The sequence below is a fragment of the Chrysemys picta genome, chromosome 2, assembly GCF_011386835.1.
Source record: "Chrysemys picta bellii isolate R12L10 chromosome 2, ASM1138683v2, whole genome shotgun sequence".
Lineage (NCBI taxonomy): Eukaryota > Metazoa > Chordata > Testudines > Emydidae > Chrysemys > Chrysemys picta.
Window position 1 is genome coordinate 229,335,592 of NC_088792.1, and position 20,198 is coordinate 229,355,789.

The following is a 20,198-nucleotide window of genomic DNA, read 5'->3' on the forward strand; positions in this document are numbered from 1 at the left end:
TGCTGGGAATACTTCCTGAGATATAAAGCTGACAATCAGACATCTGAGTATGCTTGAAAAACATCTACCAAAAGATTAAAGTATGAATTTAGTAAAGTAATCCAAGGAAAAACCATTGTTCTTTTTGTTACTTTGTATTGTGTTTGTTGTGATATAAGGGGGCAATGATCTACAATTTTAATTCACCTTAAAACACAAAACTATATCTTCTCTATTAAATATATGGAGTGTGTCTCTTAGAGAGAACTATATTTCTTCAACACTTTTACATTTTATGTTCACGGGAAGTTATTAAACATATAAAATTGCCTTATTTATAGAGTATAACTGAGTCCCTAGGATTCATTTGTATATTTTTCAATACAGTACCTGGCTTTGCTATTTAAGATCTATTTTAAATCAGCTTTTAATTATATGTAATATAAGGAGGAGGGGAGAATTACTAGAGCAAAAATAGACCCATTAGTCTGAGGAGGGTAATGAAATTAATTATGATTCCAAAATAACAGAACTACTGAATTGCATTTTCTAGAAAAATAAAGAAAGGAGGTAAAAACAATTAGGAATAGAGACATGATGGTTATTATAATTGTTGATAGAAAGTAGGTAAGAAGATACTGGGGAAAATGTAATACAGGAAACTGAGCCAGTCTGGATGATGAGCATTCTGAGGTGTAAAGGGAATTATTTAATGAACTTACCTAACCACACACAATTATTTTTAAATGTTTACAGAGCACTCAGGAGGTCTGAAAGATTTAGAAAGAAGGCAGCGTTACTGGTCTTTTAAAAAAGGGAGAGTGGGGAAGGAAGAGAAAGAATGATCCTGTCACATACCATCTGGTAAGTCTAACTTGAGTCTATAGTAATATAGTTGAAATAGTATTAAAAGAGGAAAAAAATCTCTAAGCACCTAAGGGAGAGTGGAATCACAGCCAATTAGCAGTGTGGATTTATAAAGAGGCCAACATGCTGTACATGAGCACATTTTTTTATATAATTGCAAAATGGTGGCTGAAGAGAGTACAGTGGATGTATTGTACGTGGATGCTTACGTACACATAGGGATGTATGGGTTGCAGGAAAATTAAATAGGAGATTGCAGTGCTTTACAGTGACCAAAAGAAAATCCAGTATGATTTTTGGGCTTCTAACATAGAGATAGGGAAGTGATAGATGCCCCTCTCTGTGTACTACATGGATAAGAAGGCACTTAGGATACTGTTTATAGGTGTAAGCACCTCAATACCAGGAAGATGTTGACAAACTGGAAAGAGGTCAAGAACAGAAGAAAAAATATTAAAGGGCTAACTGAGTTGACTTGCAGTGAAATATTAAAAGAACTAAATATGTGTAGCTTGGCCACACAAAGTCTATAAAGGCCCAATCCCACATTTCTTATGATGGCAACTCACCATTTCACCTCAGTAAGAGTCCAGTCTCAATACAGAGAGTGGGATTAAGTCTGCAGATAGACTATGGGGCAAATTATCAAATGGTATAAATTGTCATTGTCCATTGATTTCAATGGAGCTATGCCAATTTACACCAATTGAGGATCTGCCCCACAGGTATATAAACAGAGCAGACAAGAAGGAGATTGAGGAATTCATTGTCCTGAGTCTTAAAGGGGCTATAAGTAAGGCAGGAGCAAGTGGATGGAATTAGGCAAAGCACAATTTAGGCTGAATATCAGGAAAAATATCCTAACGGTGAGCTCAATTACACAGTGCCAACAGTCTGCTAATGAAAGTTCAATTAGCAGTCATTTAAAGCTGGACTGGACAAAGCACTCGAGTATATAGTACAGGGAACAAACACTACAGGGTAGTAGATTCAATGGATTTAAACAGGGTCTTCGCTATCTTTTTTTAAATTGTGTTTTGGAAAAAGAGGTAACAAGTTCTCACTAATAAACTACTGAATATGCATCACGTGAATGAAGTTGGCCATATCTTTAATTACTCAAAAGGACAATGAAGTTTATTGAATTTCAGTGGCATCTGGCAACTAATTCTTTTAGGCTCACTTGAAAATCTCAGACTAAAGGCTGGACAGGTTTATTGCACCACATATAAGGGGTTTGAATGCTGTCACAAAAACAATATTATCATTTTTCTCCATCCAATGTATATTTCAAATACATATATTTAATGAAGTGCCTATATATAAATATATTTATGCAAAACCTCTGGAAAGGCTTGTGTCTGTCTTCCAATAATAGCCATTCATCCAAAAGACTTCAGTTTTATATGTGAAACTGAGGAAATAATGTTTCCATTAGCCATACCAACGAAAAATCTTCTTAGAGTGCTGCTGTAGAAAGAAGTTCCTAAACTAAATTTTCCGTAACTGGAGATCAAGACTGGTTATCTTTATTTCAACTTCATGAATTTCTTATGGAATACCCCCAAAGGAATTACTTGCTTTAAATTAAACTATTCCCCCATTTGCCAGGAGATGGTGCTGTGGATTTTAAATCGCCGAGTCAAACACCTTAGTAGCTGTGTCGTTCCTCGTCAGAGTTTCTTTTAAAGTTTAATCATCAATGAAAGAAAAACTGTAGCATCCCATAACTTTATGAGGGGAAAGGACTGCGGTGTGAGTCAAACCAGACCAACTGCTACACATGAAATTGCTATTCAGTGAACAAAGGGTACAGAATATTTCCTGCCTATATCTAATCTGCGATAATGAAGTAATATTAAGTACAGTGCATTTTAAAAACAATGCCATCACATTACACTAGTGTTTTCACTTTATCCCACAGGTTTTCTTTCTGTCCAAAATGTAAGGAAGTTAATTCCCAGCCCTCCCATCTGGATAACTGTTAGTGCACAACTAAAGGAGGTTGGGTATTTCTATTGTAAAGGTGAAGTGTCAAGCACACCAAAAAATTGTTCTTTGCTTTTATTAATCACAATGTAATTGATCGCTAAACTACATCCACAGTTTCTTACTCAGCGCAGTTTTCTGACCGTCTTTGCATGAAAAACTAATTGTGGGGAGAAATGTCCCTTAGGAGGGTGGGTTTTTTTTGGGGGGGGGGATTAGCATTTGCAGTATAACTAACAGCAAACCTGCTCCAAAAGTTACAGTAATAAAGAATGGTTATCTGTACCCGACCACAAATCCCATCCTGTAGGGGATTTACTGTTGGGGATACTCCGCAGAAATACCCACACGTTATCAGCTCTTTAAAAAGTCCCTTTTGATCCTTTTGCCCTCTTTCTCAACAACAGGCGCGTAAACTTTGAATACCTAAGGTGCTTTAAAAACACTTTTCAAAATCTCAGATGATGACTTTCAAAAGGGATTCTCATCCTGACTGGGAAAGTTTCCCTTCTATCGGGCTTTTTTTAATCCTCCTATTGCGCCTTGAAACTGTTAAATGAACAGCTAGTTGTATCGTTTTAATTGCAAAAGGAGTTATTTGGCCAGCGTTTGCTTAGCCCTGGGTGGGGGAGATCGAGGTAAGCGTTAGAGGTAGATTTGAGCCACAAAACAGAACTTTCTCCATAGCAACAAAACTTCAAATCTATTCTTTTTCTTATCTTAGAATAATTACTCTCTGGATTTTGAGACGTTTGTAAGCAATTGAAGCTATAAACATGTCCCATAAAGCACATGAAATTCCTTTGGGGGATTGCAGGGCCCAATTATTGTCCAATACATTTCAGTGAAAGCTATCAAGCACATGGGGACATTTCACAAGTTGTGATTTTGTAAGGATTGTTTACTCTCTGCGATCTTTTCAAAAAAACAGATCTTTCCCCAGTTGTTAAGACACAACATGATTTGTCAAGGGCCACACATTCAGGTACAGTAGTGCAATTTTGACACGCACACACGTACTTCTAGGCGAATTTGTAGGAGAAGCTGGTAACTTTGTGAAAATAGCTATTTTATTCCGGACTGGGTTGATGGTTCTGTAAGAGGCAATGAAATGTTTAACAAGATATTGCTACGACGAAGCTACAAGCATCTCGAGAATGGAAGAAACAGTGGGAAAAATAAACAAAATTCTGTACATTGGGGGGTTATTACAAAATATTTAAACTTGATCTTTGGCTTTCCTTTCATTTAGGTTCAGTGTCAAATCCATGTAGCCGCAAGTGAGGACACACTGATTAAGTCTTTAGTGCGGCCAGAGAGGAGTAAACTTGAATCTCATGTTAATATTAGTTTGATCAGAGAGTTATTCTTCTGGTATCAATGAAATGCCGACTATTTCCAAAGCATTTCAAAGCTCTAGGGAGTTACAGTATTCCCTCGGCTGCAATGAAACTGTCTTAATCTTTATAAAATATGCCTCGCTATCATTAAACTTCTGGGTATATCCAGACATAAATGGGAGATTCTGGCTTTCTTGAGAGTTTTATAGCAGACGGAATACACAACTTTATGCGCTACTCGGCGACCTGTTTACTGGAAGGGTTTTCTAATCCCCCCTCCCAGGCTTGAAATTTAGGACCCTGGGCTTTAGAAATTGATCATTAAGTGAAGATCTAGCTAGTTTCATACTCCAGTGCACCTAAAAAAAAAAAATCTGCGTTCACGTTTTCAGTATAAATTGTGTAATCTCTGAGGCCATTATCATTTAAAGTGTTTCTTATTTTAGTGCTTTACAGGGTACAGCTTAATATTTGGGGCAAGCTGCCTGGCAGGGACGCTGTGCTCACAGCCAAACTTCAGAGAAATAAACTTGTCGAAAGCCCGATCATGCTTTCCTGAAATGGGCATAATTCTCTTCAGCCTCTCTGCTTACCACTCTTGCAAATTGAAGCACCGCCCCGCAGTCTAGGAAAGTTCACTTGCAGTTTATGCTTCTTGGGCATAACGGCGAAGTTGTTTGATTTGTTAGGGCGTTTCGTCTCCTTCCCTTCTTCGCCTCAGCTCCCGGCTGCTTGCTACCGACATAATGAAAGAGCTGAAAGTCTAGTCAGTGACATAGGGCTGTGTCACAATTAAACCAGGTAACGAGACACTGGGCAGATGTGTTTTCATTGCACCGTAAGATAAATGCAGTGTTAAATGCCTGACAACTTCCCAGAAGCAATCAGCAAAAGTTTACGAGTGCATAAACCTCAAAGACCATTCCTCGGGTATTTTTTATAAGCCCCGCATTTAAAGCTTCTATAAATTCTTCTGCCTGCTTCCAAACCAAAGTTACTGGTGACTATTAAACAGCCACCTTCTTCAGGGAGCCCAGAGGAGTTTGATCCAGGATGGCTCATACCAAATGCAACTGGAAGAAGGTCGGGGCTTTGTGGTGGGAAGGCATTAAATATACGTTGAAGCTTGATAGACCGTTTGAACACTTAAGTGTGGCAGATCAGGAATGAATGAGTAGAAAGGTGGTTGATACATATCAGAGGTAGAGACACAGCAGGCAGACAGAGAAAGAAAATAAAACAAAGGAAGATTATAGCTAGATAGATGATATTGTGTTTAATCAGATAAGCACTGACACCCCGGATGGTGGCAGAAAGTGGATAACAGCTATGGCCCACTCGGAAATTACAAAACTAGGTTTATTAAATATCATTGTTGATAACGTGACCTTATATTAGTTGCACCTGTCCATTATGGCGTGTTGCACCTGTCCAAAGCGTGACAAAGCATTAATCACTCCGATAACCATCCCCTAGTTCTGTGATCAGGACTCGGATGACGATGAAATGTCTTTAACACTGTAGCAACATCAGAGCCATTCAATCTTCCAGCACCCAAACTGCTTACAGAGCAGGTGAATACACCATCCGAAAAGTTTCAAGCAAAAGAGAAAGGCAGGATTAATGAAGCCATATATCAGCCAGAGAGATTTCGCAGAAAGCCTCTCTTCGACCAAACGAACTGGGAGCAGTAAAATCTTCTCCTTAAACCATCAAATTACAATAATAGTATTCGTCATCCTTAAGTGATCAAATGAGTTTTACAAGTTGATATTAAACAGATAAAAACCTATTGTAATTATCAAGCTCTTTGTTTATGATCCCAGTGAAAATGAAGTTGCTAATTGGAAAACAGTAAACCTAAAATGCCTTTGAATTAATAGACAAGGTGGGTGAGGCAATATCTTTTACTGGAACAACTTCTGTTGGTGAGAGAGAGAAGCTTTCGAGTTTACACTGAGCTCTTCCTCAGGTCTGGAAAATAATGGATCATTTTGGATTAATGATAGAGATCAACAGGAGTATCTATAAGAAAGAAACTGTAGATTTGAATGTGCACTTTGGGTTTCAATCAGGGACATTTGCACAAGCCAAATGCTAGACTTGGGTGAGGATGGGGGTGGGGTGGAGGCTGAATGGGGTGGGGGGCTGGGTTTGTTCATTTTAAATATAAAGACACAAGGTGACTGAAGGCTGTATTGTAGCCATGTCCTTGCTAGATGAAATCTCAGTCAATTACTTTGAAAATCTGCAGCTTGGCTTCTTTTTATTCTTTACAGGTGAAAATTCAAACGTCTCTGTTGTTGTAGCCTGGTCCTTTCTTTCCTGAAACAAGGCACCCAACTGTTCTGATATTACCATTCAAAACCAGGTTCTGTGGCGAACCTCATTTGTGAATCTATTACAGAGATTAATAGATTATTTCTCCTTTTTCAACTAATTCTCAGTGGGCAAATTTAACCATATGGTAAGGAGAGAATTAGAATTTCATCACATTAGAGCAAAATGTAATGAAAAGAGTCCAACACCTGGGGCCATCTCGGAAAGACACAATTAAAAGGTTTTTAATGAAACCAGAGAAACCAAAAATTTCAGAGCCTTCAGTAATTCTGCCACACCGAATGATGCACTGGAGGTGTTGGGAAATATTGTTTTTACTGATGTCATAAGAATGAAAACCTGCCTCTAAATACCATGTGCTTTCAATGCGATTACAATAAAAGGAGAAAGGACTGCTTGTCTCTATTATTAGATGATCAGCAGGACACATTTTAGACAAGTACTTGTTTACACTTCAGTGTGAGAACCTGACTATAAGGAAAGTGGGCCTTAAGGTGAAGCGTTTTAGCTAAAGCCTGGGAAATATAAATACATGGCGGATAATATTAATGAATTACATGATCTCAAGTTGATCTGATACATCAGATGCACAAACTACCACCCATTTCTGAGTTAGGCAGGACCGTCCTTGTAAAGTATCCTTATTATAAGGAAGAAATCGCTAGAAAAAAGTTGGTCATTCATTACTATTATTATTTGCCCCCAAATTAGTTTATTTTAAAGCTGATGCTTTTATTTGTATTGAAATGTGGGAGGTAATTACTATGAAGTAGCAAATCTGCGAGTGGAAAACTGTAAAGTTGGGGTGGGGGGAGAGAAAAGCAGCACCTTGCAGTTTGTTCTCAATTTGTTTTGAAAGGGAGAAAAACGATGGTCTTGTCCGAAGCCAAGGTGAACTTTTATGGCGAGTCAGCAAGGAGCAGCCTAGCTTTTGCTATTCCACGCGATCCCTTTCCACAGGGAGAGCTGAGTTCATGTAAACGGGGGTGGAGTGACTCTCTTGCTAAGTTAGCAGAAGTCTGCTCGCAGCACTTGGAGGAAAGCGCTCAAGTGGGCACCTCCGCAGTGCAGCTCTGTAATTTGCTGAAGGAGGCGAAGAACATCCTGAGCTCTAAGCAGGGCTTTTAGTGTGCTCATTGATGAGTGAAAGTCGCCACACATGTCAAGCTAAAGGCAGTTGTTGGGTTCCTAACAGGACACAACGTCTTGCAAACATATGCGTGAAGCTGTGTCTACAGATGGCAGGGAGAATAATGGAGCAGGCGCCTTTTATAAAGCTCTAGCTGCTGCCTGTCTTCAGACCTGGGAAATGAAACTCTTCAGACTCAGGGCCAGCTAGCGCCTGGGCTTGTTTGTTACCGCTTTAATCCTATTAATTAAAACGTTAACCTGATTGGGTAGAGAGCTCTGTCCCAACAGGCGAGTCTTCTTCATAATAACCTACTCGCCGAGCTAATGATGTAAAAGACTCCCCCGTCTGCGGCGGCTGCTGGGGCCGGAAATCTCTTGAAGGTGAAGCCAAGCAAGATAAACGGCGGACGAGGGGGCTGCTCGCAGCTCACAATGCCCGAGCGCATCCCCTGGTGAGAGCTCGCGGCCAGCAGAGAAGGCGACGCGGAGGAGCGCGAGGAGCCGGAGCAGGGCAGGTGCCGGCGGAGGAGCCCGGCGGGCAGCATGGAGCGGGCGCTGAGCCTAGCCGCGGACGAGGACTTGTTCCACAAGAGTCTCAGCGCCTCGGCCACGAGGATGGAGGCCGCCTTCCGCGCGCCCCCGGGGCTCGACCTGAGCCACCCGCGCGAGCGCCAGCCCTCGCCCCTCAGCTGCTTCGAGCCGGGCGAGGCGGAGGGGCTGCTGCAGCCCGGGGCGGCGCTGGGGGCCGGCGACCCCCTCGCGCTGCCGGCCGGCTCGGTGTGCGGCAAGTACGGCGAGAGCACCAGCCGCAGCTCGGTGGCGGAGAGCAGCGGCGGCGAGCAGAGCCCCGACGACGACAGCGACGGGCGCTGCGAGCTGGTGCTGCGCGGGGGAGACCCGCGGGCCGCCTCGCCCGGGGCGGGGGGCGCCGGGGGGGGCCTGAAGGCGGCCGAGGGCGGCTGCTCCAACAGCCACGGCCTGGGCGGGAGCAAGAAGTCGAAGGAGCAGAAGGCGCTGCGGCTCAACATCAACGCCCGCGAGCGGCGGCGGATGCACGACCTGAACGACGCGCTGGACGAGCTGCGGGCGGTGATCCCCTACGCGCACAGCCCCTCGGTGCGGAAGCTCTCCAAGATCGCCACGCTGCTGCTGGCCAAGAACTACATCCTCATGCAGGCGCAGGCTCTGGAGGAGATGCGGCGCCTGGTGGCTTATCTCAACCAGGGCCAGGCCATCTCGGCCGCCTCCCTGCCCAGCTCGGCGGCGGCAGCGGCGGCCGCGGCCGCCGCCTTGCACCCAGCCCTCGGTGCCTACGAGCAGGCGGCCGGCTACCCCTTCAGCGCCGGCCTGCCCCCTGCCAGCTCCTGCCCAGAGAAATGTGCCATTTTCAACAGCGTCTCCTCCAGCCTCTGCAAACAGTGCACGGAGAAGCCTTAAAGCCCCCGCCAGGCGCTTCAACCCGGGCAGGGCAAGGAGCTGGCAGGGAGGGACTCGGGGCAAGGACTTAGGCTAAATCCTCCGTTTCTCGTGGTTATTAGGCTTATGGGCTTTTTTTCCCCTTTTTGGAAAGGGCCGCGGGTGGGCTTGGGGGCTTTCCTCGTGGAAGTGGTGACTTGATCGCAACCAAGACCTCAGCGAAGTAAAAAATCGCAATTGTGTGCGCGTGTGTGTGTGTGTGTGGACACAAAGAGAGGCTGAGAAATAGCAGCTGGGGGAGGAAAAAGGAAGCCCCCCTCTCCGACTGATGTATTTAAATCCCGCTTACTGGGACTCGAGAACTCTGCCCCAGCGAGCTGAGGCCCGGGGGTGGCTGGCTGGGGTGCGGGTGGCGGGGGCTCCAGCTGCATGGTCACTGAGACAAATCAGAAGGGGCACTTGCAACCAATTCTTTTGATGCTGAGCCAGGCGCCAAACAAACTTGAAATGTAGACTTCTTATTTAAACGAAACCAAGAGACTGAACCATTGCTATGAAAGACTGACTTGTATTTTTTATTGTCTCTGAACTTTGATCCTGTGAAAATGCGCGAAGTTTTGGCGAGAGTGATTTAAAGAGAGAGAGAAACTAACACCCTACTCCGTGTGGCTGAAAGTATTGCATTTTTAAAACAAATATTTATGTGCACCTTGTTTCTTTCCACGTTGCAATGATGTATAAACAAGACATGGTATTTATTTGTTCTTCTTTCAAGGACCCTTCCACGCCAACAATATTTATCATGTGTTAAGGTCACGGGTCTTATGTGCAGTTTTTTTTTAATGCTTCTAAAATTCTGTTTTATGGATTAACTTAAACTGTGTGCCAAGTGTTTAAAATGTTTATTTGCCAACAACGTATACGCAGAACTATTGCTGTATCGGAGCTGCTTAGGTTTATGAAAGGTCGTCTGGATTTTAAGTTGCATCATCCCTGTATTTAAATTGAGCTTTAATAAATTGCTTCAGTCCAAAAATCACAGGAAAGGTGTATTCTTAATTCTCAATTAACTGACTTTTTTAAAAAGGGGATTCTTTGCATTATAAAGGGTAATAGCTATTTACTTTTACAAGGCATCAAAGCAATAGCTCCTATGAGGGGGGGAAGGGAAACACTTGCCAAGTTCCTGTGTTCCCAGGCGCTGGGTTTTTTTGTTTTTTGTTTGTTTTTTTGTTTTTGTCCAAAGGTATAATTTAATTGCTCTATATGTATATAAATTAATCTGACTGTGGATGATTATTTAAACTGAAATACTTTGGGCTGATTTACAGAACGCCTGACATCTATCTATTTTTTTTTTAATCTAAGGAAAAATAAAATAAGGAGAAGAGCAAAAAGTGGCTATTTACCCAAAGTGAGCTTTCAGTCTGAGTTTGCATGGCTGGGTGGCTGTCTCTGCCATTTGTAAATCCAAGATATTCTCCCTCCCCCCCTTCAAAAAGGAGTCCTGCTCTTTCCCACTACTTGCAGATAATACAAATTCGGACTGTCAGGTTGGATGGCAAAATAGGAGCGGTGATGGATCTGTTGGCAGGTCATGGATGTGTAAAGAGTGATATATTAAATAGGTCAATCAGATTATGACAGCAATGTACGATCGTTTGTATGTGTATCTATGTCGGAAAAAATCTTTATTAAAATATTTTCAACAAACTTTTTATTATGCTGTTCTTTGTACCAGGAAGGGGGGGAAGTATCCCCTTTCTCTCTCGCTTTGCCTGGGTGCCAAACATACAAAAATAGCATGGCTCAGGGACTGTGGCATTCAAGTTCTTGACACAGATCCATTGTTATTATTCACCTGTTTAATTGACACGGGGTTGACTCGTTGCAAGAAAGAGAAATGAAAGCAGTAGTGAGAGGCCGAGGAAGAGAGAGAAGAGCCCCCAAGTTTGTTTGTAGGCCGATTGAAGGCTCTCTTCACACTTCCAACCTGGAGATGAAACCTCAGTCTGGGAGGGAGCTAATGCTGAAAAGATGCAAGCTGTTAGGGTTTTGGTCTGTTCCCACATATGGCGGTGTTAACAAGAGTAACGGTCTGCAATTGCTTACAAGAGGAGAGGGAGAGAGAGAGAGAGACAGACACACACTGTTGGCTAGACGTATTTTGGTTCTCTTTGCAGTTCCTTACATTCCCTGGGAGCTTGAGCCCACAGTCCAAAGGCGGCTCGCTTTTCGCACCCGAAGAACAGTCAGGCTCGATTATCAATGTCCAGAAACCCCAGTGCTGAAGTGACTATTGCCCGCGTTGGGCAGGCGCGTGAGCGTCCGCCTCGGCGGAGGGGTCCCGAGAGGTCGGCACTAGAGCTCTTCCCTTTGGACCCCAGCCCCACCAGCAGCCAGGTTTCCTTGGTGGGGTCGGGGTTATGTGTATGTGCCCGCTGCATCCAGTATGCTCCATTTACTGGCCCTGGGTAGTGCCAGCGTCTAATGATAGCCCTAACTGGCATCCAGCGTGGTAGAAGGGGATACATATTTTCCGCTCCACTTCCCATCAAAGAGATTAATCAGAACCTGTAACTTTTCAGGAACCATAACTGCAAAGTGCCACGAAGCTGTGGGAAGGCAGCCCAGGCAGGGTGGGCAGCTCAGCCCCCAGGCGCAAGCAGAGCCGTCTCTCAGCATTTACTAGACAAAGCCTGGGTGCGTCTAATTATGATTATTAAAACAATTTCCATGACGATGTCTAATATTATGTTAATTTGAAAACAACTGTGTATGAAAACTGTCGACTATAATACCTAAATTCATTTAATGAAACACATCGTTAAGGCAATTAAACCTCCTGGATGTGATTAAGGAACATAATTACGACACTGTTCTGCGCCATAATTGGGTGTCTTTAATCAAGGGGTAAAGTGATCAGCAACACAGCCATTAGTTTGTATTGTTCTGTCTCTGCTGTCCATCATTCTGATTAGGAATTAACCACAGCTACCCGTCTGACTCGTGTGTGTGTGTGTGTGTGTGTGTGCATATTAACATCTTAGGCCACATTTGCTGCAAGAGTTACTGCTTCATATTTCTCATGACAAAGGCGCCTTCCTTGAAATATTCCCCTCGTAGGTGCGGCTGGCTTCTCAATTCTCGCTGGAACTCGTACAGCGTAACAAATTACGGAGTGGGAAAGGAAGATTCCCAGCAGTTTTAATAATTCCGTGTGGAAGTGCTATGATAATCTTTGCTATGGAAGGCAAAGTGAAGGCTGGGAGGGGGAATCAAAGGGTGGGGCCAAACTTTTTAAATAAGTCTAGCTTGTTCCTCTACTTTAATTCAAACACGTCCTAAGCTGGAAAACAGCTGCTCTGCACTAACAACCTGATCAGAGCTCGCTACAGATCTAACTGACTCTGAGCTAGTTCCTGTGATCTGGGACATTCCTTGGAAGTGCCTTAACGTGCTGATGAGTGACCAAAAGTTTGCTAGAGAGCAGCGACCCCTAAGAGCGGTTCTCCCCAGGCATTCACTCGGGAAGCTTAAGTTGTCTGAAATTTGACATTTAAACGACCGAGCTGGCAGTTGAGATCAAAGCTAGTTCTGAGCCGCCAATGTCGCTACCGTTCCCTAACTGTGTGCACGCAGGTGCCGTCCTACTGGTTTCAATAAACGTTGTATTTTTTGCAGCGCAATCCTCCAAGACCCCCCACCCCCAGCTGCTTTTATCAGCTTGGTTTGCGCCAGTCTGAGTTAGCAGAGAGGATCAGCCGAGATGGCTCAGAAAACGCGTTTCAGTCGCGGCCAGCGCCTCCTGTCAGGGGGTGACTGATCTGACTTGATTTTTGTCGAGCCTGTGACAGTTTCCGAGGCGGTGCCGCTTTTAACACCTCTTGCCTATTCCCCTGTAATCAGCAGCGTCGCTGGGACCTGACACGGAACCGGTCTTACACATTGTCTCCGTCAGACCAGCGGTGTGCGCGCGCCTGGGGGATTTCCCCCATTCTTGCCTGCTGGATCCCAATAGGATCAGAACTGACCAGCCCCTGGAAGAGCTTGTGTCCGACACCCCGCCAAAACAAGCCCATTCAACCAGCCTTCTCCAAAACCACCCCTAAGCTTCGGTTGCCAAGCCAGACTCCCCCCGCCCTTTCCCCAGTTCTAATCCTGCGACTGTCCCAGCATGAGTGACATTGACTTTCCTAATGTAATGACTTATGAAAGATATAATCATGTGTTAAATTGAATCCTTCGTTTAACTGTTAATGGTGTGCTCTGGGCACATTTACGTATTAGATGCTATGGTAACTAATTACCGCTAGAAAAAGGGATCATACACTTTCTAGACTTTGACAAATAATTATGAGTGTGCACAGCCCGGCTGGCAGCAGTTGCAGCGGATCTGCTGGAATGAGTAAGTGACTAAATGAATGGGTAAGTGAACTTGTGTGCATGGAGGGGAAGAGATAATGAATAGTGGTCAAGTGAGTTTTCTTATTCAAACCTTTAATGAAAATGTGATTTAGGATGGGGGGGGGGGAGGGGAATGCGGTGCTGCCTCTAAACGTAATTAAATTGCGCAACATAAACATCAGAAACATAAATAAGTTGGCTTTTAATTAAAATGCTGCCGTCAAAGTAAATTATCCACGTGCTAGGAAAGTGCAGCAATTAACACTTTTTTTTAAAGTGGGTTGTTGGTAAAATAAATGAGCCACTAGTGCGTATGCTATCGCCAGGATCCTTTCTAACTGTGATTTCGCCCATTGCCAATACCCTCAGGGGCGATTTAAACTGGGCTTTTAATCAGATGGCAGAGCGAGTCACTGCCTGACAGGTACGTAACTTTAAAGGAAGTCAGTCGGCTCACGGCTCAGTTGCAGTATCGGGTTAATTGACAGGGGCTGGATTGTCTGACTTTGGTTCCCCTTTTTAAAACAAGATCGCCCGTTTTATATAAACATTAATTTAACAGATTGTCATGGAGAAGCGAAGCTGCTTCGCCGTTCAATGTGGAGCACGGATTCTTTAGATGCACTGTCTATACCGAGACTGCCACCGATTGCAGTCCGCTTTCCTTGTGCAGTGCAGCTAATTGTCCTGGGATTTGAGTTCCCCGAGGCTCATTACAGCTCCTCCTTCTCTCCAATCAGGTAGCTGGAAATGCCCCACTGGGATTTCCCCCTTAGTGCTCTCGCTCTCTTGGGGCAGGCGGATTTCCAGCTCCTGCACTCCCTGGAATTTGGCTTGTTAGTGTGGACAGAAGGGAAAATTATTTCGCGGTACTTCTTTCTTCCCTTAAAGCTCCAGCAGTGCCAGGCAACACAGGGGCAGAAGCTCAAGGGAGAATATTTATTTCCTTTCCCTGAATCTTCACCTGTCCCGATCCTTCAGCGCTCCTTCCGAGAGACCCTCGTGGGCTCGAGTCGAACAACGTTCACCAGAGTTTAATAATGGGCTCTCCCTTCCCATAGAAAATACTGATAATCGTTCATTCAGGCGTAGCAAGGGTTAAGCAGATTAGGTACCATCGCTTCACGCGGTAGACAAGCTGAAGTACGCAGGAAGCGCTTGCTTGATTTGGCTTTTCCTTTACACTGAGGGGTAACTCGGAAACTAAGTATATTAGTCAGTGCTGTTGCTGAAGAAACACTGCAGCACATTTGCTAAGTGAGCAAAAGCTTGTGAGCTACAGCCCAGCCCCGTGGCTCTACAGAATAATGGCTAAAGATCAGCTCCATTTCAACATGCTAATAGAAATGCTTTCTAACGGGTTTACTTTAATTTACACGGGCTATCTTCATGCAGACTTTAAACGTTTCCCAAAGCCCGTACTAGCCCTTGTCCTCTCAGCCTGATTCAGAGACGGGTAATACAACATGAAATAAATGTATGATCTGTTTCAAGCATTTGACTGCTGTATTTTTAAATTCATATCTGCACATTTAAGAACTGTGATCTGTGACTGATTTGAAAGCTATAGCAAAATGATGCATTATAGATAAACCACCATTTCCTTATATAATTGTCACAGATTAAAATAGAAAAGAAAAATACATTTCTACTAGGGGCAAAACAAACATTAATGACACTCAAACTGCTAGAATTAGAATTAAATTAACCTCATCACACCTTAGAAAGGTATCAGTGGTTACCCAAAACAGTTATTATTTCTTCTAAGAAGTTTCAGAAGAAAGTTCACCATGGATTTTTACAAATCTTTATCATTTGTGAATGTTTTCTAATTTCCAAGTATCTCTGTTTATGGCTATCTGCTCTTCTCTTTTATATCAAGATACATATTTAGGTCCAGGAATTCAGACATGCTAACAGACTGGCTAATTAGGAGACCCCATTTCTTTTATCCCACTCAAACAGTTACTGAAGAAGGTGGTGTTTTTAGGACTGTCTGGTCTCTCTCTCTCATTCTGAGGACAGATGACCAAAAAGTAATTGGGGGTGTGTAATATTTTAATTTGAGGAAGTATTAAGTCATAACCCACAGGTGGAAATAAGTGCAAAGTACTATCCCTCTTGCAGCATTAAAATTTAATCAGTTAACACAAAGTTTAATACTAAATTCTATCATTTAAAAACATCAATTAAAATTAGTGGTGTTCTTGGAGTGACTTTTTAAAATATGTTGCTGCATTAAAAGTAAAAAGGTGTTCTCTTGCAAAACCAAGCGACATCAGGAGGCAATTAGTGTTTCTGCATTTCACAAATAGAATTCCTCTTCATAGGATGATCTTCTAAGCTATTGCTCAATCAATGTCCATCCACTTTTCATGTACAAGTCTTTAATATCCTGACTCTTAAGTAAGTTATAGTTACAAATTTCTTCCTTTTCTGAGACTCTAGTTACACTGCTGTAAATATTTCATTTTTAGATGACCACTGAAAAATATTTACATACTGAATAGTGAATTAAATGGCCCACAAAACAAGAAAATAGAAATGGAAAGACTTCCTGACACTATGAGGTTAACAACTAAACTATTTGAGGAGAGATGCAGTAGGTGGGATGAACTGATCAAAAATAAATCATTGCTATGTCTTAAGGTGTATATACTTACTGGATCTGTTAACTTGTACTTTCTCAACTCTGCTGTACTCTCAGTCATTACTGTTTTGGTAAGAAAATAACATCTATTGTGAACAATTTAGGTCAACTTTAATAAAAATTACAGCAAATCATTATTAAAACTTCTATTAAACTTTCAGAGGAATAGTTTATCAGTACAGCTGAAACAAATTTGTTTGAACTTTTTATTTTGTTGTAAAGTAATGTTTGAAGGCAAGTGTATTTCTACTATTATAAATAATCACTTAGATAGTTGAGATTACAGTGAAACACACTGCATAGCAAAAGCAATTACATAGAACTGTTTTATGATTAACTGTTAAAGATCACATTGCATCCAACATTTAATTTTAATTCAGTCCTTGCAAATGAAAAATATGCAATTGTATGGTGAATGCTTCTATAGATGCAATGAAAGTTTCTTGCTACTTGTTCATTGCATTTTATACGTGAATATATACATTTCTTTAAAGAATCCAACTTTTCTAGAAGTGATACCTTTACCTAAAATTGTTGTAATTCTACTATTTTCTTGAGTTGTCACTCTATAGTCCTTATAAATATAAATTTAGCAGAATAAAATAACTGGCAGAAAAATACTCCAGTTACATTCTATTTCTTCTTAACCTTAAGTTTCTCTTTTGTCACAGTTAAAAAAGTTATTTATCTGAATTGAGCATATATTGTGTAAAAGTGGTGTGCCAAGTAATTTTAAAGTATCGCACACAATTTAAATAACTTTAAGAAAGCATTTAGTGTCAAGACCAATAGTAGATAAAATACAGGACAATCAGCAACTAATTTTTCACTCACACAGCTAGTTTCTAGAACAGCAAGGATACTTCACTCAAAAATGTTAATTTAATAAAGTCCCAACCACTATGCCCTTTTTGCTTTACAAAGCGAGGTAAATGTTTTGAAAACATTATGTTATGCAAACTTATTTCTGAAATACAGCAAAGCTATGCAAGTCTGCTTTCTGCTAAATACATCTCCAAAAAAATCACACTGGCACGCCAAACTGTTAAAAATATGTATGCATTAAGAATCAAAAGACAATGTCCTCATCAATGTTTGACTTGCATATTAGAGAGCTAATTGAAGAATTCCAGCAACGACAAGTGATTCTTAGAAAAGCTAAGTTTCCTAGTACAAGGACATATGTTGCAAGATGTACAGCAGGGGTTCTCAAACTGGGGGGTGGGAACTCTCAAGGGGTCGTGAGGTTATTACATGGGGGATCGCGAACTGTCAGCCTCCACCCCAAACCCTGTTTGCCTCCAGCATTTATAATGGTGTTAAATATATAAAAAAGTGTTTTTAATTTATTAGGGGAGGTCACACTCAGAGACTTGCTATGTGAAAGGGGTCACCAATACAAAAGTTTGAGAACCACTGGTGTACAGCAACAGCCACATTTATTTTTTTAAATTTTTTATTAATGACCTATTAAGGTTGGAACATTTTACATTTTTTTCCTTAGTTTGTCATGCATTTTGCTGTACTCAGAGGTATATAGGAGTCAAAGACTGAGGGCCACATTTGGAAATGAGTTTAATGGTGGAGTTGCACCCACTCACACGACCTTTCAAGTTTGCCATAAACATTACAGAAATATTTCCTTCCTTTACTGTCTCTTCAGGACTGGTTTAAGATGGACAAGATTAAATGGACTAAGTATTTTAACAAATACACAAAGGTTATCATAATCTAACATTGATTCACCTTTTTTCTCTTTAAAAATATTTTTCATGGTCAAGTAACAGAATGCCATACTCTACATAAGTCAGTATTTTTTAAAAATGAAAGCAATAGCTGAGATCCTGCATAAAGAATGTACGTTCAGGTGTGGGGGACGGATGGACAAGGAAAGTCATTCAATATGCAAATAGATACATTCAATTTTATTGTATCTTTTGAAATACAAAATTCACATAAAAGGTCAGATTAGTAAAGTACATGAAGTTTCACTTTTCTTTGCTCAGAAATTCACAGATGTACCTTATTCAATTTAAGACCCTTACTGATGGATATTAACTATTAAAGGAGAACCTAACTTTGTTCATCTATTTACAACATGTCAGTTTACGGAATTAAGAACAATTGACAATCTTTTCAGCATCCAAATATTCAGTAATAATGAAATAAACTATAATTTCTACTCCTACAAATGAAGTACAAAGATCAGTGACTACTAATAAAAAAATAACAATTCTGAGAGTAGTGTAATACAATATGGCTTAACGAAGTAAACTAAAGCACATTTCTTAGTAGTTTTTAGTACACTAAAGCCATTTATTATGTGGTTTTTAGTACATTAAAGCACATTGCTAGAGACATGGCAATGTAGCCAAATCTAATTTACAAACAATTACACAACTATTCATATAATCATACATGGAAGCACCCCAATCCTTTCAAACAGGACTGTTCAATTGCTTACAAGGTTAAGTATTACCTACACATAACAATAAGGCTCACATTTTAGTGTTCACATTGGTTCATGAGGAGTTCACTTGTTAAAAAAATATTAACTTTAAAAGTCCGACAGTCTTCCAGTGGCTCCCAAAAGTGGCTGCACTGGAACTGAACTTTAATTTTATATTTAAAAAGATGAGCTACTGGGGCATGGGACAGTGAGTTTTGGCAGCTGGCACAACCATGGGCAGTGTGTTCCTGCAAGAAGCTGTTGTTGATCAGCAGTTTCACTTTTTAAAAGGATTGGGCAGTGCACCTTTCTACCACAAAGGGGAGCAAAATTGAGATTCCAGTGGCTTGAGTGGCACCTGAATACCTCCCGGCCTGACATACGTAAGGAGGAGTCCTATCTAACCCTACTAGGTATGTGGGAGGGATGGTCATGACATTGCAAGGCCTTTCAGGGAGGTAATGAATAGGGTTCAAAAGAGAGCAAAAAACATGACTTTTTAAAAGAAGGATTCATGGCAATTCCACATTGTACGCAATGAAATAGTCTGTACATATATGACCAGATATCCATTTTAGGGATCTAGTGACACTGAACACTACTCAAGGCCTGGTTTTTTGGTTTAGGTTCACACCAGAAACATTTGATGGGATTAGGGTGACCAGATGTCCCGATTTTATAGGGACAGTCCTGATTTTTGGGTCTTTTTCTTATATAGACTCCTATTACCCCCTACCCCCGTCCCGATTTTTCACACTTGCTGTTTGGTCACCCTAGATGAGATTACAGCCTTGCACTGCTCCCTGTCTCATGCAACAATCACGGAACTCTAGCATTCCTGGGTGGCTTCATGACTGGCTAAAGCCACCTAGAATGTGTCAGAGTTAATCATGTGGGTGTGTCCACTTCAGGCCCACAGACTGTGGACTGACATGGTTCATGGGGGGAATGTGGGTCCTAAACTTTCACTCACCCACTCTGAACCCAAATGATCTGTTCTGGGTAGGCTTACTGACCTCAGACTCTGACTGATCCAGTGGGTGTCAGTTACAAAGAAATCTAATTGGACTGGCCATGGTCAATATGACCCAGTTTGCTGGGGGTTATGTCCAGTCAGTCTTCCTAATAAAGCATGATCCATAGAAACAGCTGGATGAAAGCCCCATCTCCTCAACTCTCACACATACTTCTTAGCAGGGCTTGACCCTACTAACATATGCAAGATGAGGTTTGCTCTTTGCAATGGATTGAAGTATGCGAGGCACTCTTATGAGAAGGCCACAATACTAGGTTGCGCCATTGCTAGGCATGGGTAGAAAGTCCGAGGATGGGATCTTACCAGGGGATGCCAGCTCTGGACAGCCAGTGTTGGGCGTCTGGCCAAGACATCATCTAGATTCTCAATACAGCCTGGGTAGATCGGAGTCTGTTCAGCAGGGACTCTCGCTGCCTGGTTTAGGTTTGGTTATTTAACAAAAGGTAAGGCCAATTTTACCTCAAATCAAGTATTCAGTCCTGTTAGATGCAGAGCACCCTATACTCCTATTAAAGTGAGTAAATATGTAGAGCGTGCTCAGCACCTTGCAGGACTGTGCCTCAACTTCTTACTTGTGACCTGATGCTTTAAGAT

General features: G+C 42.0%; 1 protein-coding gene across 1 annotated transcript; it reads left to right on the forward strand.

The window, feature by feature from the left end:
- The first annotated feature begins 7,130 nt into the window (after positions 1–7,130).
- BHLHE22 (basic helix-loop-helix family member e22) lies at positions 7,131–10,775 on the forward strand. The gene has a single exon (XM_005288097.3). The coding sequence runs from the start codon at positions 8,190–8,192 to the stop codon at positions 9,081–9,083; it is 894 nt and encodes a 297-aa protein (XP_005288154.1). The 5' UTR covers positions 7,131–8,189; the 3' UTR covers positions 9,084–10,775.
- The last annotated feature ends 9,423 nt before the right edge of the window (positions 10,776–20,198 follow it).

What these genes read in the sequence shown, in the direction of transcription:
- BHLHE22 (XM_005288097.3), top strand. Translation starts at nt 8,190, where the DNA reads ATGGAGCGGGCGCTGAGCCTAGCCGCGGACGAGGACTTGTTCCACAAG.